Raw genomic sequence first — 15,406 nt, forward strand, 5'->3', positions numbered from 1 at the left:
AAGAAACCAGCCTAAGGAAGAGTCCGTTTGTGAATCCTGTGGAGAGTAGGGATGGGTAAATTTTGTCCATTTCGGATTCTCATGTTTTCCAGTCTAAGGTTCAGTTCTCCCGCTTTTCCTCATCGGTTTATGATTTATAGGGAACTGAAACCAAAAGTGACAGATTAGTGTATCCCTATCCACAGTACACTTTGGAAACACTCTGGGTTTTTTCCAATGGTACCACAGTGGGGTAACTTCAGTCTCTGAAGAAGAAGCGTTTGGATTTGATATCCCGCTTTATCACTACCCTAAGGAGTCTCAAAGCAGCTAACATTCTCCTTTCCCTTCCTCCCCCACAACAAACACACTGTGAGGTGAGTGGGGCTGAGAGACTTCAGAGAAGTGTGACTAGCCCAAGGTCACCCAGCAACTGCATGTGGAGGAGCGGAGACGCGAACCCGGTTCACCAGATTACGAGTCTACCGCTCTTAACCACTACACCACACTGGCTCTGGTCTTCATGGTCTGATGGAAGGGCTCTTTAAATGGTCATATGACTTCCAACACACACTGGGCCATTAGGGCGAATGGGAGCCTTCCCCACCAACCTCAAGCCCATCCTCAGCCAGCCGGCCAGCCCCCCCACCTGCCTGCCTTCTTATTTGCACCCAGTCAGGGATTGGCTCTTCCTGTCACCAGTTCTAGATCCACCTCCCTGCCTTACTACCTACCAATTGCAATGGGCACCAGTCGTCACTGCCTTCTTCAAAATGTGACAAGCCAACTGTCATCCTCCTGTCATTCTGCTGAGTGGGGCTCTGGCCTCCTGCCCCAAAGTCTTACCTCATGGTACCACCCATTCTTTATCCTTTAGCATTTGAGAGTCCTGAATCAAGGTTTACTTTTTGGTTGTTTTCTGGTTGTCATTGCTCCTAACAGTTTTTAAATCGCACACAAACACAATGCAAAACCATGGCAAGGTTGCCCTTGTGTGTTGCCTGTTTCTCTTCAATCTCTCTCCTTGCCCTCTTTCCCTAATCACCCTCAAACAGCCCTCAAAATATGTAACAGCAGAAGTCGAATGAAGAATCCTTTCTGGAAATAATAAAAAGGAACAACGTAAACATATCAGTACGTTTCCGAGCACAATTCAAAGTGTTGGTGCTGACCTTTAAAGCCCTAAACGGCCTCGGCCTAGTATACCTGAAGGAGTGTCTCCACCCCCATCGTTCTGCCCAGACGCTGAGGTCCAACTCTGAGGGTTTCTGGAAGTTTCCTAATTGTGAGAAGTAAAGTCACAGGGAACCAGGCAGAGGGCCTTCTCGGTGGTGGCACCCACCCATCAGATGTCAAGGAAATAAAGAACTATACAACTTTTAGAAGACATCTGAAGGCAGCCCTGTATATGGGAGTTTTAATGTTTGACATTTAATTATGTCTTTATATTTATTGGGGGGCCCAGTCAGATGGGCAAGGTACAAATAAAATTATTATTATTATTATTATTATTATTATTATTATTATTATTATTAAAATAAGTGCTTCTCTAGTTGGTATGCAGCAGTCTGAGTGAATTTCCATACACAATGCACACAGAGCAGCTGAACTAGTTTAGTGATAACAAGAACCCTGGAAGTAGAAGGAAACCCCAGTGGTGGGTCATTGGGTACAGGAGGACTAGACTTTTGCAAGATAAATAAATTCTCCTGGAAACTCAAACCTGAGAACCTTTGCTTCTAGATTATCAGTTGCCCTGTTTGTTGATTATATTGTCTCTCTGTGTGAGAGAGATGACACCTAGCGGCCCATGCAAGTATTTCTCTTCTTGACTTTTTGCCAAGAGACCTATTCTGCAAACTGATAATAGCGGATTTGATTATGATGACAATGATTTGATCATTTGACATAGAACTCTTGCAGAGCACGTAAGGGGGGGGGGAGGGAGGAGAAGGAGGAAGAAGAAATCAGAAGGTTTTTGTTTTGTTTCTGCTCCACTTCCTCTGGACTTCTACTTGTAGATTGAATACCTGGAAGCTGCCCTTTACTCATCTGTGCCCTGGGTCCCATAGGCAGAAGGGGGTGACATTGGGGGTGGCCATGTGCTCTCATCGTGCTGGTTGAGTCACATGATCCTGAGGTAGACAGCCCATGACCAGCCTTAGGGGTTTCAGTTCCCAGTCCCAGACAGAAATATCTCCAGCGAGCTGTGCTTATTAGACCCTGACGCGGTATTTTTAGCCACTTGGGGTTTAAACTGTAAAGAAATGACTGAACAGCACCTAATTCTGATGACTGCGTGGACTGAAAAAGCAGATACAACACAGAGGGAGCAAAGGTTGCGGCTTGTAAGGCGAAGGGAACCTTCAGTCTAAATAAATACAAGAGAGGTTTTCAAGGAGATAATTGGTGATGATAATGGAGGGGCCGATTTCTTTGAAATTGTGTTTTTAGGAAAAGGTAGCCGTTTCCCAGAACCAGGCTTGTTTTACGTATATCATAGAATTGGAAGGGACCACGACTCCCACCCCCTGAAACACAGGAAACTTTGGCCCAACATGGGGCTCAAACCCACAACCCTGATATTAAGAGTCTCGTGCTCTACTGACTGAGGAGCTCATCTGTATGGACCACAGTCAGCCTTGTTTTTCCTCTGACAAATCACAACTATTTGTGGGATTATGAAGATGGGCAGAGCAATCCTAGATTCCCATTAGGCTGGGACTTGAGATATGCTGTGGCATGGCCACTTCCCATAAGCCCCAAACAGCATGGCTAAAATGGCAGGAAGTCCCTTCCAATCTGAAGGGCACCACGTTGGCCACCCTTGCTACACATTCTCTGCCTGGGGGACACACAGAGACAAAACTGGTGTAAAAATACCACCAGTCTGGGGCTGTGCTAGCAAAGACACCCACATACTGCCTCTACACCGGGGGAGCCAATGAGTGTATAATGTTATGATATCACAGCGCACACACCATGGTGCCACAGCGCCCCCTGTCTACCAGTCCAAGCAGCACGGGCAGCAGCAACCCCTGCTACAACAAGACCCCTGGTGTCCATACAGGCAGGGATTCAGCGACCACACAAACCCCTGTCACGTTCCTCAGAAACCAGTGGGGTCTAATGCTTAGAGTACTGGGACTTGGACCTCACTTGGCCATGAAGCTCAGTGGGTGGCCTTGGGTCAGTCACCATCTCTTAGCCTAAGCCTACCTCACAGGGTTGTTTTGAGGATAAAATAGGAAGAGGGAGAAGGCTGTATGCCACTTTGAGCTCCTCGGAATAAATAATAATGATGATTCTGGTGGTAGTGGTAGTAATAGCAGTGTTTTGGAGCCCAACACAAAAAGGAAGGAAGGAGAGCGAAGGAATAGTACCACTCTATTCTGCCTTAGTCAGACCACACCTAGAATACTGCCTCCAATTCTGGGTACCACAATTTAAGTGGGATATTGACAAGCCAGAGCGCGTGGAGAGGAGGGCAACCAAGATGATCAAGGGTCTGGAAACCAGGCCTTATGAGGAATAGTTGAAGGATCTTCTTAGCTTGGAAAAGAGGAGACTGAGAGGAAATCGGGTAGCCATTTTCAAATATCTGATGGGGTGTCACATGGGAAAGCTTGTTTTCTCCTGCTCTAGAGGGTAGAACTTGAAGCAATGGCTTCGAGTTCCAAGAAAGGAGATTCCAACCAAACACCAGAGAAACCTTTTTGACAGTGAGAGCTGTACGACAGTGGAACGGTCTTCCTCAGGAAGTTATGGACTCTCCATGTAACGCAGGACCCGCATAACTCCCTGAGCAGGAGGACTGGGCAACACACACACTGTTTTCCTGGGGCAAAGACTGAAGACCTACCCAAGGAGGCAAAGACCTTTTCGCCTGTAAGCCAAGCGAAGCCACAGATAAACACCGACAGCAGCCTCACCGAACAGGACATGGGATTAGGAGCAGGGCCAGATTTAGGTCTGATGAGGCCCTAAGCTACTGAAGGTAATGGGGCCCTTTATATGTCCAGCAGTCCTTTGTCAACAACGAATTGTCACTTTTGTGTTGAATATATGCTATATGGTAATTTATGGACCTAATAGGTATCTAAAGCCATTTTATTTGTTTTTTATCTTATATTGTAGAAATGTACATCCAGGTTTGTTCCCTTTAAATTTTTTTGGGGCCCCCAAGAGAGTGGGGCACTAAGCTATAGCTTGCTTAGCTTATACGTAAATCTGGCACTGATTGGGAGACAGGAGATGGGAGCTCAAACCTCATTGGGGCGAGGGGTGCAGGGCAAACACGTCCCCACTCAACTGTTGCATGTCTACAAAATCCCACAGAGTGGCCTCAGCAGTGAGGCACAGCCACAGACAGCACTTAATCACCTCATAGAGTGTTGTGGGCTGCTGCGAGAACAGACTGATGAACCAGATTGGCCCAGGGCCTGATCCAGCACGACTCTCTTGCTTATGTTTATTTGACTTTTTCCCCCCAGCCTCAGCACTGAGTCACAGACACCTGGATGAGCCCTAAGTAAAACAGCTCACATTGCACAAATGGAGCAAAGGGACGGGCGGAGAGACATTTAAAGGTGAACCTACCTAATTCATACTTTCCAGAGCGAGATGTGAACTGAAACGCAACCAACTTCACGCAGTGCCGTTCTCCAGCCAAGTAATGCATGTGCTGAGTGGAGGGTGCATATAAATGCATATATTAGTGGAAATAGCGCACACAAATGACAAAGTGTTTTCTTTTCCCATCAGGCAAAACGATATACGAAACGGCGTATATTAGGAGAAATGAACAACAGAATGTTATTGAGGACTTTTTCATCAGCAAGCTGATGTGGAAATGTGGAGAACGGAACCTCAGATTTGAAAAATGAGAAACGGAGAGAAAATAAAACTGTGATAGATTCCTCCATCCCTTCCGTGGGGTCCCTAGTTCAAACTAAGGGTTCAAACCTACACTAGAAAACATAGGCTGCATTGTATACTCTGAGGGCTTGTCCACTTTTCCCCTTGCCCCGTCATGTTCCCCCAGGACATCCCGTTCTTTACTGTTGAATAGGAGCAAATGTCAAGTGGGTTTCCTGCAGATTGACATTTGCTCTGATTCAGCGGCAAAGAGGGAGTTTTCTGGGGGGGGAAGCGGTACAACAAACAGAATACCCCTTGGATGAGGTATCCTTTCTAGACAGGGAACCAGAGGAGCTATGGATGAGCTGGAGCTGGCATCAGTTCTCCTGGGTTTCAGACAGCGCTGGGGATTGAACCCGCAACCTTGTGCATGCAAGGCTGATGCAACCCTGCCCCTGATCTACAGCCCATCCTCAAACACTTTTGCATGTTGCACACCATGGAGCTTTGCAGGGGTACAGGAGCCTGGAGGAAGCAGTTTAACAAGCCCACAGCCTGTAGCATCCTCCTAATTGCTGCTGGCTCTGGTGTGAGCCTCCCTCCATGGAAAATGGTCGCAGCATGGATCCTGTAGCTGCAGGAGAGCAAGAGAGGCACACACAGAGGATGACAAGTAGCTGGAGGCCGTTGCCCCTGGCCCTGGATGCCTCGTAGGCGTTTGTGAGGAAGTGAGAGAGAAGAGGGAGCGGCACCACCTGAGCACACAGCCAGGCTCACGCCACAGCCTCACCCCACTCTCTGTTGTGGTCAGGGAGGAGGAGGAGGAGAAGGCAGTGAACCCATCTCTCTCAGGGCTTGCAGGGAAACTCTGTGATGCGACAGCTTGCTCTGCTCTCTCACAGCATCCAGGCTGTGACCTTGCAAGGCAAAACGGCTCTGCAGTGTTTGGGTGGCAGCGAGCAGGGTTGCTGTGGGTCATCCAGCAGAGCTTCCCTGCATGTAGGGATGAGGGCTCACAAAGTGTGGGCGATGCCAGCCGCCTTGGGTGGATTTAAAAGAGAATCATGGGGAATAAGGCTCCTGCTGGCTACTCACCAAGGCAGCGAGGTTCTTCCTCCACCCAGTGAAGGACTTTGGGCTCTCCAGTTTCAGCAGTGCCGTGTGCAGCACTGAAATTTGGCATGCATGAGGTCAGAGAGAGAGGCCATAAAAGTGAGGGTTTATCTACTGATGCTTTGGTGCTGAGGCTATACCAGGCACCCCCAAACTTGGCCCTCCAGATATTTTGGGACTACAGCTCCCATCATCCCTAGCTAACAGGACCAGTGGCCAGGCATGATGGGAATTGTAGTCCCAAAACATATGGAGGGCGGAGTTTGGGGATGCCTGGGTTACACCATATCCAGTTCTCCATCATTGAGATTGTGGTCATTCACACAGGGGTAATGCTTGAAATAATTTTTCTTTCCTACCAAAGAGCAACCCTGCATAGACAGTGAGGGTGTGACTGTGAACTAAAGGGGTATAGGATTTGGTAAAAGCATATACATTTAGGGCATGGGCTGTAGCTCAGCGGTAGAGCGTCTGCTTTGCAGGCAGAAGGTTGCAAGTTCAATCCCCGGCTTCTCCAGCTGAAACTTGGAATTGCTCCTGTTTGAAACTATGTAGTGCTGCTGCCAGTCAGTGCATGTAATATTGACTTGGATAGAACAATGGTCTGACTTGGTGCCAAGGTAGGTTTCTATGTTCCTCTGAATTTTTAAGACCCACTGATTCCAACTGGAGACTCTGGCGTGACCTTAGGGTTCCCATCCTAGACACCCTTACGTCCCACTGAACTCAGCGGGGCTTGGGTTTGTTTTTTTAGTAGCCGCATTGCACTAGCAGCCTACTGAGCCTTTCAAAGCTGAACCCGAGCAAGGTTGTTCCTCCTCGCTCCTCTTGCCTCTGTCCTTGGGCGCTCTTTTCAGATTGCTTGCCTCCTCCTGCACTCCCTACATTTCTGAAGAGAGGAAAGTTTTATTCAAATTCTCAGAAACCACAGAGTCAGGGCTGGCTGCACCTTTTTGGGTCTTTGATGGGAACACTTTTGAAGTGTGGATCCGGCAGGTGTTCTTCCTGTTACTGCGGTGGAGGAGGAGGAGGAGAAAAAGAAGAGGAGGAGGAGGAGGTAGTTGACTGCAAAGCAAGCGCCCGTCATAATTTGTGAAGAAGAAATGAGAAAGGCTCCTTCATTCTGTGGATAAGGGGCAGGGAGGAGGGGCAGGATGGAAATGCAATAGTGCACAGTTCCAGGAAAATCACAGAAATGGTGCCCTTCATATCCTGCTGCACTACAACTCCCATCATCCTTTGGGAGCATCATCCCACTGTTGGAGCTGATGGGAATTGGAGTCCAGCAACTTATGGAGGGCACCAGGTTGTGGAGGACAAGGGGTGCCATTAGAGCAAGAGTACAGAGCGGCGCTGTACAGAGCCTAGGACTTGCCGATCAGAAAGTCGGCGGTTCGAATCCCTGCGATGGGGTGAGCTCCCATTGCTCGGTCCCTGCTCCTGCCAACCTAGCAGTTCAAAAGAACGTCAAAGTGCAAGTAGATAAACAGGTACCGCTCCAGCAGGAAGGTAAACGGCGTTTCTGTGTGCTGCTCTGCTTCGCCAGAAGCGGCTTAGTCATGCTGGCCACATGACCCGGAAGCTGTATGCCGGCTCCCTCAGCCAATAAAGCGAGATGAGCGCCGCAACCCCAGAGTTGGCCACAACTGGACCTAATGGTCAGGGGTCCCTTTACCCTTTACAGACATGTTTGCCATTCATTCCGTCTGCACTTAAAGTGTCCAAGTGCTCAGGCAAAAGCCCTGGACCACCCCCACCCCCGATTAAGGAAGGGGAAACTGATCTATACTCTGTCTGGCATTAGTTCCCCAGAGTCAACTTTAGCAAATTTCCCCAGGACGCCTACCTACCCAAGTAGGGTGGCCGTGTGTCCTACATGGCAGAGGACAGTTCTCTCTTTGAAGGGCAAGTCCAATTTTTAAAAATGCTAACCCAGTGAAGGGAGACCAGGGACTTTGAAGCTGCCTATCAACAAATAAGACTGCAGACCCATGGGTCTGCTGGCCAGAGTCTTCCCCACTGTGGTGACAAACACCATATTCCTATTCAATTTGTAGTTAAGTACTGTATATTAAAATATTTCTAAATTTGCACCTATATAACTTGGCAGATGCAAATGCCATGCAATATCCAGGCCCTCTTTTGGTGAGGTGTAAGTGACCATTCTCCCCCAAATCCTTTCAAGATGGAGATTCTGGGGCCTTCTGCTTGAGAAACTTTTGCTCTCTAACCCACTGAATTATGAGCCTTCCAGTAATGTTTTTGACATTCCACTCATAACATCCTTCAATGCTTGCCTGTCTCCAGCCTAAGGACTCTAGGATTAAAATAATTGATGTCATTGTGTCTACCATAAAAGAAAACTGCAGCCTCTGGAAAACACAGAATGGTGTATCTGCCGGAATCCTCCCTCCTCCCTCGTCCCTCACCTTGCAAACATACAGGAACGTGTCTTCTAAGGGCTGTGAAAACCTCTTTAAAGAATGTTAGACGATACCCATAGGTCTTAACTTCTCACCTTTTCGGTGGTTGCGTGCTCACTCGAAGTGGGAAAATGTGTGTGGGTGGCTTTAAGGTGCAGCTTGGGCCAAGGTGGCTGGAAGAGGAAGAGAGAGAAAAGGCTGCAAGGCAAATTCTCAAGGATGGCGAGAAGACACGAAGTGGCAGGAGGCGGGGTAGTTGTCTTCACCTGCTCACAGAAACTCACTACAAGCTGAGTTAGCAGTTAAACTAACCTTATTTCTGATGAGGCCAGGGAACCTGCATAGAACAGTAACTAACCACTCTAGCCAGGCTCTCTGCTGCAATGCTTCTTAATGCTCATTCATCATTGTTTGTGCTCAGGATGCTTGCAGGGCAGTTACACATGATCCCAATTTCAATACTTCATACCCTCCAATTGCCCCGATTTTGCTGGGATGGTCCTGGAATTCCTAAAGCTGCAATGGCTTCTGACTTGATTATGGAATGTCCCGGTGCCCCCTGCCAGCAGACGGGGCCCATGGAAACAGCTGCAATGGCTCTGGGAAGCAGTGGCATAGCAGGGATGGGGGCGGCCCCAGGTGCATTTTTTGGGAATGGGTGTGACCAGCCGCCCCCATAACAGGCTCCCTCATTGGAGCCTGGCTCCAGCATGCAGCTATAGCAGGCTTCCTCAAACTCGGCCCTCCAGATGTTTTTGGCCTACAACTCCCATGATCCCTAGCTAGTAGGACCAGTAGTCAAGGATGATGGGAATTGTAGTCTCAAAACATCTGGAGGGCAGAGTTTGAGGAAGCCTGAGCTATAGCTCTGCTCCCAGGTCAGGCGGAAAGGAGGAGAGTCTGTGGCAGCATTGCTGCCCCTCTCCTCCACTGGGCTGTGGCGTGTGAGTGTGCCCACACACTGCTCTCCCTGTGCTGTGCCTCCTTGGGACAGTGGCAACTGGGTGCTGCTAAGTTGTCTCCGCTTCGAAGCATCTCAAGTGACTTTTGTACACCGATTGCATCTTCCGGTTCAGGAAGACGTGCTCCAAACCATGTGGTGCCTCCCCCTTTATTACCTTGTTGGAAAAAGAAACCAAAACATACAGAGGCACGGGTACTGAAAAAAGCACTTTGTATTAAAAAATAAATCCATCACTTTACACTGTAGATAACACTTTTTGAAAACAAACACACTCGGAATGACAGCAGGTTCCCGTTAATTCTTTGACTGGAACGAAAGAACTCCAGAACAAGTGCAGAGACCTATTTTCGAAGCAGAAACACGCCGGCGTGCTGTCTTCAGAGCGACAGCCATGAGCGACGAGTAGTCAGAAGCAGCAATGTTAATGCAGAGGCACATTCGCGGCCCTCCAAGGTAAGGCAATGGCGTTTTCAGCTTCCATGGAGGGTTTCCTATCACAAGGCAACAGTGGCTTCCTTCTGCCAGTTCTCAACAGAGGCAAGAGCAACTCCCAAGGAAGGTTCACAAGCAAGGATACGAAGGGCTCCCCTTACCCCCACCCGATCCTGCTGGGAAATTTTGCTAGTCTTTTACCAACGCTTTTTGCTGTCTGCAAAACCCCTTCCACATTTCCCCCTTGAGAGACCCATTAGGCTGGAGCAGCGGCAACACAGGAAGGTTTGGATCCTTCCTCACTGGGAAATTTGGCTAGTCATCAAATTTCTTTCTGCTCCTTCAAAATTAACCTGCCATTTTTGCCCCAGCAAAAACCTCCACGTTTATCTCAAAAAAAAGATGTTAGGTAAAACTAAACGGTACACCCTTAATTTCAGAATGTTTTCTGATGACTTCTTTTCAGCAAATCCAGAATGTGGGTTTGCCAACACCAGAGTTTACTATGGGTTCGCGGCTGTTTGTGTTCCCGTTTAATTTGTGTAGTCCTCAGGACGTGACAACTATCTCAATGCTTTCCCCTTGCAAATCCAGGTTTACCCAATACAGGGGTAATCCAAAAAACTGGGGTGAAGCCAGGCTCCAAACTGCTACACTCAGGGGTTGCAAACAATTTGTCCCTGTGTTTTTGGGTGAGTGGAGTAGCTGTCCCTCTCCATGCCCCCTACTTCTTAAATGTTTTGTTTCCTTTTCCCTTATTTATAAAAAATATTTAAATTCATAAAAAACCCCACAAAAAATAAAGATTATAAAAAATTCGCAGCAGTTTACATTTATACATAAAATCATACAATAAAAAGACATAAAATGTTAAAATCAGAAATCAGCTAGCGCATATTCTTAATTACCTGCATAAGCCTGATAGAATGGGAAAGTTTTCAGCAGGCATTTAAAAGTTGAAACAGAAGCTGCTTGCTGAATCTCTGTTGGCAGAGTATTCCAGAAAACAGGGCCAATGACCCTAAAGGCTTGGTTTCTTCTTGTCAAATAAGCCCCACCAACTTGGGGAATCATAGAATTGTAGAGTTGGAAGTGACCCCAGGGATCATGTAGTCCAACCCCCTGAAATGCGGGAATTTTAACTAAAGCATCCATGACAAATGGCCATCCAAAATGCTGCTTAAAAGCCTCAAAGGGAGGACAGTCCACCACCTCTTGTGGGAGTCAGTTCCATGGTCAAACAGCTGTTACTGTCAGAAACTTCTTCCTGATGTTTAGTCAGAATCTTTTTTCTTATAACTTGAAGCCATTGGTTTAGGTCCTGCACTTCAGAGCAGGAGACAAGCTTGCTCCATCTTGCATGTGACAGTCCTTTAGATACTTGAAGACAGCTATCCTATCTTCTCTCAGTCTCTTTCCCAGGCTAAACATACCCAGTTCCCTCAACCATTCCTCATAAGGCTTGGTTTCCAGACCCTTGTTCATCTTGGTTGACTTCCTCTGCACACGTCCTTAGCTCTGCCTACTGACCCTGTTAAGAGGTGGGGTCAGAACTAGGGGTGGGAAATAAATTATATTAAGTTCACCTTTAAAGGTGATTCTACCTATCTCACCATTTCTGAAACAATTCACATGCTGAACTGCTCTGAATTTTGCAGTGAAGTTCTCAAACCAAGTAACATGTACCAAAATACATATACAGGGGAAAGATATGCACATATGTATGTGTTGTGCGTGGAAAATAAATGCATTATCTTAGAGGAAATCACATTGCGAAAATTACATGCAAATACCGTATTTACTCGAATCTAATGCTCACCTTTTTTGGCCAAGTTACGTTGCGAAAATTAAGGTGCAGATTAGACTTGATGGCACATTTACATTCGCCAGCAAATACTCTTTTTGTTTCAAGGTTCTGAAAATTGAGGTGCGCATTAGATTTGATGGCTGTTGTGGAAATATTGAACACATGACTGGAAAAAATAAGAAGCTGAGAGAAACTGAAATTTGGTAGATTCACCCATCCATAGTCAGTACTGTCTGAAGTTGCAAGCTGGCAACTCTAAATATGCAGGACTAGTGATTTGTCCAGGAACAGAGGTGCCCCTGAAGGATAATGACTTGTGAACTGAAAGACAGGGAGGAAGAGGGAATATGTGTGTGTGTGTGTATTTTCTCTCTTTTACACACACACACACCAACAACAAGAGAGAGAGAGAGAGAGAGAGAGATGGAAATAGCACAGATTGCCCTTAAGGCATATATAAAAAGGCTCACCAGTGTGACAAGAACAAAAGACCACTTTTACATCTTTGCTACTGACAGGATAAAACTAAAGTCACACCTCTGCTACAACTCACTGAGGTCAGGGCTCAATCTTAGCCCAATAACTGTGGGCTTATCCACACCTACCTTTCCTCCACTCTTTCCAGACATCACCTGCTCCCTGTCCGATCGCCCCTTTTTGGTTTTGCTCTAGACCAGGGGTAGGCAACCTAAGGCCTGGGGGCCAGATGCAGCCCAAATGCCTTCTCAATCTGGCCCTGGGAATCAGCGTGTTTTTACATGAGTAGAATGTGTGCTTTTCTTTAAAATGCATCTCTGGGTTATTTGTGGAGCATAGGAATTCGTTCATTTTCCCCCAAAAAAATATAGTCTGGCCCACCACATGGTCTGAGGGATGGTGGACCGGCCCATGGCTGAAAAAGGTTGCTGACCCCTGGCCTAGACCTTTTCCGCTGAAAACCTGCTCTTTAAAGCTCAATCAGAGCAAACAGCCATCCACAGAAAACCCCAATTGATATTTGCGCTAGGCAACTCAGCCCGCCCCCGGCAAATGTTTGGGCATGGAGCTTTTAAGTGCAGACCTGCGCCTGGAAGGAACAGGGAGAAAGGTAAGTGTAGATAAGCCCTCTTTTTCATTGCCAGGGCGCCAAGGGAAGAATGTGGGTTGGACTACTTAGGAGACCTGCCTTTGGGAAGGGAATCAATGGACTGAATGCTCTCTGACAGAATAACTTCTCCACTCCCCTCAGGAAAACAGCATGCTTGGGAGATGGCCTGCAATCTAGACTTGTTTCTGGCATGTTGCTTTTCTAAATGCAAGGCGCTATTTTGCGTCCCTAGGGTGAACCAATCAAAACATGCGGTTCCCACAGGCGGGGTCTATAGCTCCATGCTTTGCAAATGGATGGTTCCAGGTTCAGTCCCTAGCCTCTCCAGCTTAAAAAAAAAAAGGAAGAGGAGGAGGATCAGATGATATAAAGGACTCTCCACCGCCTAAATCCCTACAATAATGGGTCAGGAGGACAATCAGGGGCAGCTTCCTTCACTCGCAACATGAGGTGGAAAAGCTACTTTCTCAGTTCACTCTGCAGATTATATAAACTGGCCTGAGGTCTTGGAATAATTGAAAAATGAACAAAAAGCAGGGTTAAGTCCAGCCATCTCCAAGCACCAAATGCTGGAAACTAAGCCCTGACACCCTTTCTTCCCTCTCCGCCATTGTTGTTGTTTTCAGAAGTTAAGCACTGTTGGGGCAGCCATCTTAGTTTCAGGTCTGCATTGCAAACTGTGAGCCTAACCCAAAGCTGAGTCACCGAAGGACTTTTCAGACACTGTGGGATTCCCAGCGCTCATCAGCCTCAGAGAGCATGGCCAACATTTCTCTATTTTTATTTAAGACATTTATATACCGCTTAATTTTTCACGTTTCTGAGGGGTGCTAAGGGTGATGTGAGTTGTAGTCCAGCCACATCTGGGCTTGGGGCCTACAGATTCCTCCCCTCTGGCCGAACCTTTTTTACAGCTGGTACAGAAAAATGTTAACGAAATCTCTCCACTTTTTTTTTTAAGGGTTTTAAAAATCTGACTACACTACAAATGTAAACTAGTCTTAAACTCCCCACGTTCCTGGACAAGGAAGCCTGAAGACTGTAGATCCATGGAGTCAAGGAAATACCCACAAGTTATAATTCCCCACCCCCACCCCCCAGGTTGTTTGGTAGAAATCACACAATACTCGAACTTGGTTTTGGACTGGTTTTAGGTTACGGTGCACGAGTTGCCCCAGAAACTGATGGGAGAAGTTCTGCTCTCATTTCAGTCCCATTCTGTGCTCGCCACGGACTATGTGGGAGGAGAACTCGTATTTGTCATGGCTCCGGTGGCCACACAAATTACACTCAAAAGGGTCACGGAAGCCGTGGCATCCCATGTGGATGGTGAACATCACATAATCCAGGAAGAGGACACGGCAGTGGTCACATCGGTAGACCCCAATGGGTTCGCCTTCCTTGTTGAAGACTTTCAAGACGTCACGAGGACAAACGACGGGCGGCCTGAAGATCTCATAGGACCTGGGGTGCTCCTTGTAGACCAGGAGCCCATTACGGGCCTGCAGAGGAGGAGGAGCCGCTTGGTTCTGGTGGTAGGCAAGGGTCTGGTGCTCCTCTTGGTTGCTGTCTGAGTCTGTGGAATCTTGGCCACTGTTGTTTGGAGAAAGGCCTCTGTCGGAAGACATAGCCTTGTCTCTCAGCTGGGAATGGCTCTTTTCCACTTCCTGAGGGTTGCCGTTGGGCATTTCAGAGCGGGTGAGCGCCAGGGGGTACAGGCTGCTGATCACGGGCACCATCTCCGAGGTCGGGGGCGCCGGGTTCTGCACAAGCGGGCGCAGGGATTCTGCGCCAAGGTAGCCCATGGAATTGTTGATGGCTTGTTGGTCCAGCAGGCATCCTTGCAACATGGCCTCCCTCTCCTTCTCGTACACAAAGCTGGGGTTGTAATTCACTTCAAAGCTGGAGCGTTTCTCACCTGCGGGACAGAAAGATGCATGAGGATGTTTACAGGGTAAAGTTCTAAAACCACCTTACATTTATACCGTGGCAGCATGAAAATATTTTTATAAATAAATACTTTTTGCGTATGAAAGCATCTCTGTGCCACCATGTTCTAAAGTATCAGGGCAGTGCGCAACATCGTAATATAAGATACTATTATAAACAATACATGGGGTATTGAGGCCCCACCCCTATTACAAATTCTACTCTGTCGCGACCTGTCCTGTTCCTTTCACTAGCATTCCCTGAACACTTTCAGGTCTAGCTTAAGGATTATTTTATTATTTATTTATTGAATTTATATACCGTCCTATACCTAGAGGTCTCAGGGCGGCTCACGAAAAAGATCACAATATATAAAATCAAAATAAGAACAATATCCCAATATCACCCCCCCCCAAAAAAGAGCCGCATTTTAAAAGAGTCTAGGATGTCCATCAGGTCAACCGAAGGCCTAGTTAAAAAGGAATGTTTTTGCTTGGCACCTAAAGATGTATAATGAAGGCACCAGGCGAACTTCTCTGGGGAGAGCATTCCACAGACAGGGAGCCACTGCCAAGAAGGCCTGTTCTCGTGTTGCCACCCTCCGGACCTCACAAGGAGGAGGCACACGAAGAAGGGCCTCAGAAGATGATCTCAGGGTCTGCGTAGGTTCATGTGGAAAGAGGCGGTACTTGAGGTATTGCGGTCCCGAAACCTGCCTTTTTTAAACAGAAGCTGACATTCTCCAGCAGCTGAATTCTGCAGCTAGTACTGATTTCTGCATTTCTCTGGTACAGTTAGAGTACCACGGGATC

The 15,406-nt window shown here is 47.4% G+C and overlaps 1 protein-coding gene across 4 annotated transcripts in view; it reads right to left on the bottom strand.

Annotated features, from left to right (window-relative positions):
- Nucleotides 1-9,532: 9,532 nt before the first annotated feature.
- The window catches only part of IKZF3 (IKAROS family zinc finger 3), a 58,906-nt gene continuing 53,032 nt past the window's right edge, over nt 9,533-15,406 (bottom strand). For all 4 annotated transcript variants that reach the window (XM_083583137.1, XM_083583138.1, XM_083583140.1 and 1 more), the window contains one exon: nt 9,533-14,583. In XM_083583137.1, the coding sequence (XP_083439263.1) occupies nt 13,868-14,583 (716 nt within the window). In that variant the 3' untranslated portion in view covers nt 9,533-13,867. The remainder of the gene's footprint in view (nt 14,584-15,406) is intronic.

The sequence above is a fragment of the Podarcis filfolensis genome (genome assembly GCF_964270895.1).
Source record: "Podarcis filfolensis genome assembly, chromosome: 13".
Lineage (NCBI taxonomy): Eukaryota > Metazoa > Chordata > Lepidosauria > Squamata > Lacertidae > Podarcis > Podarcis filfolensis.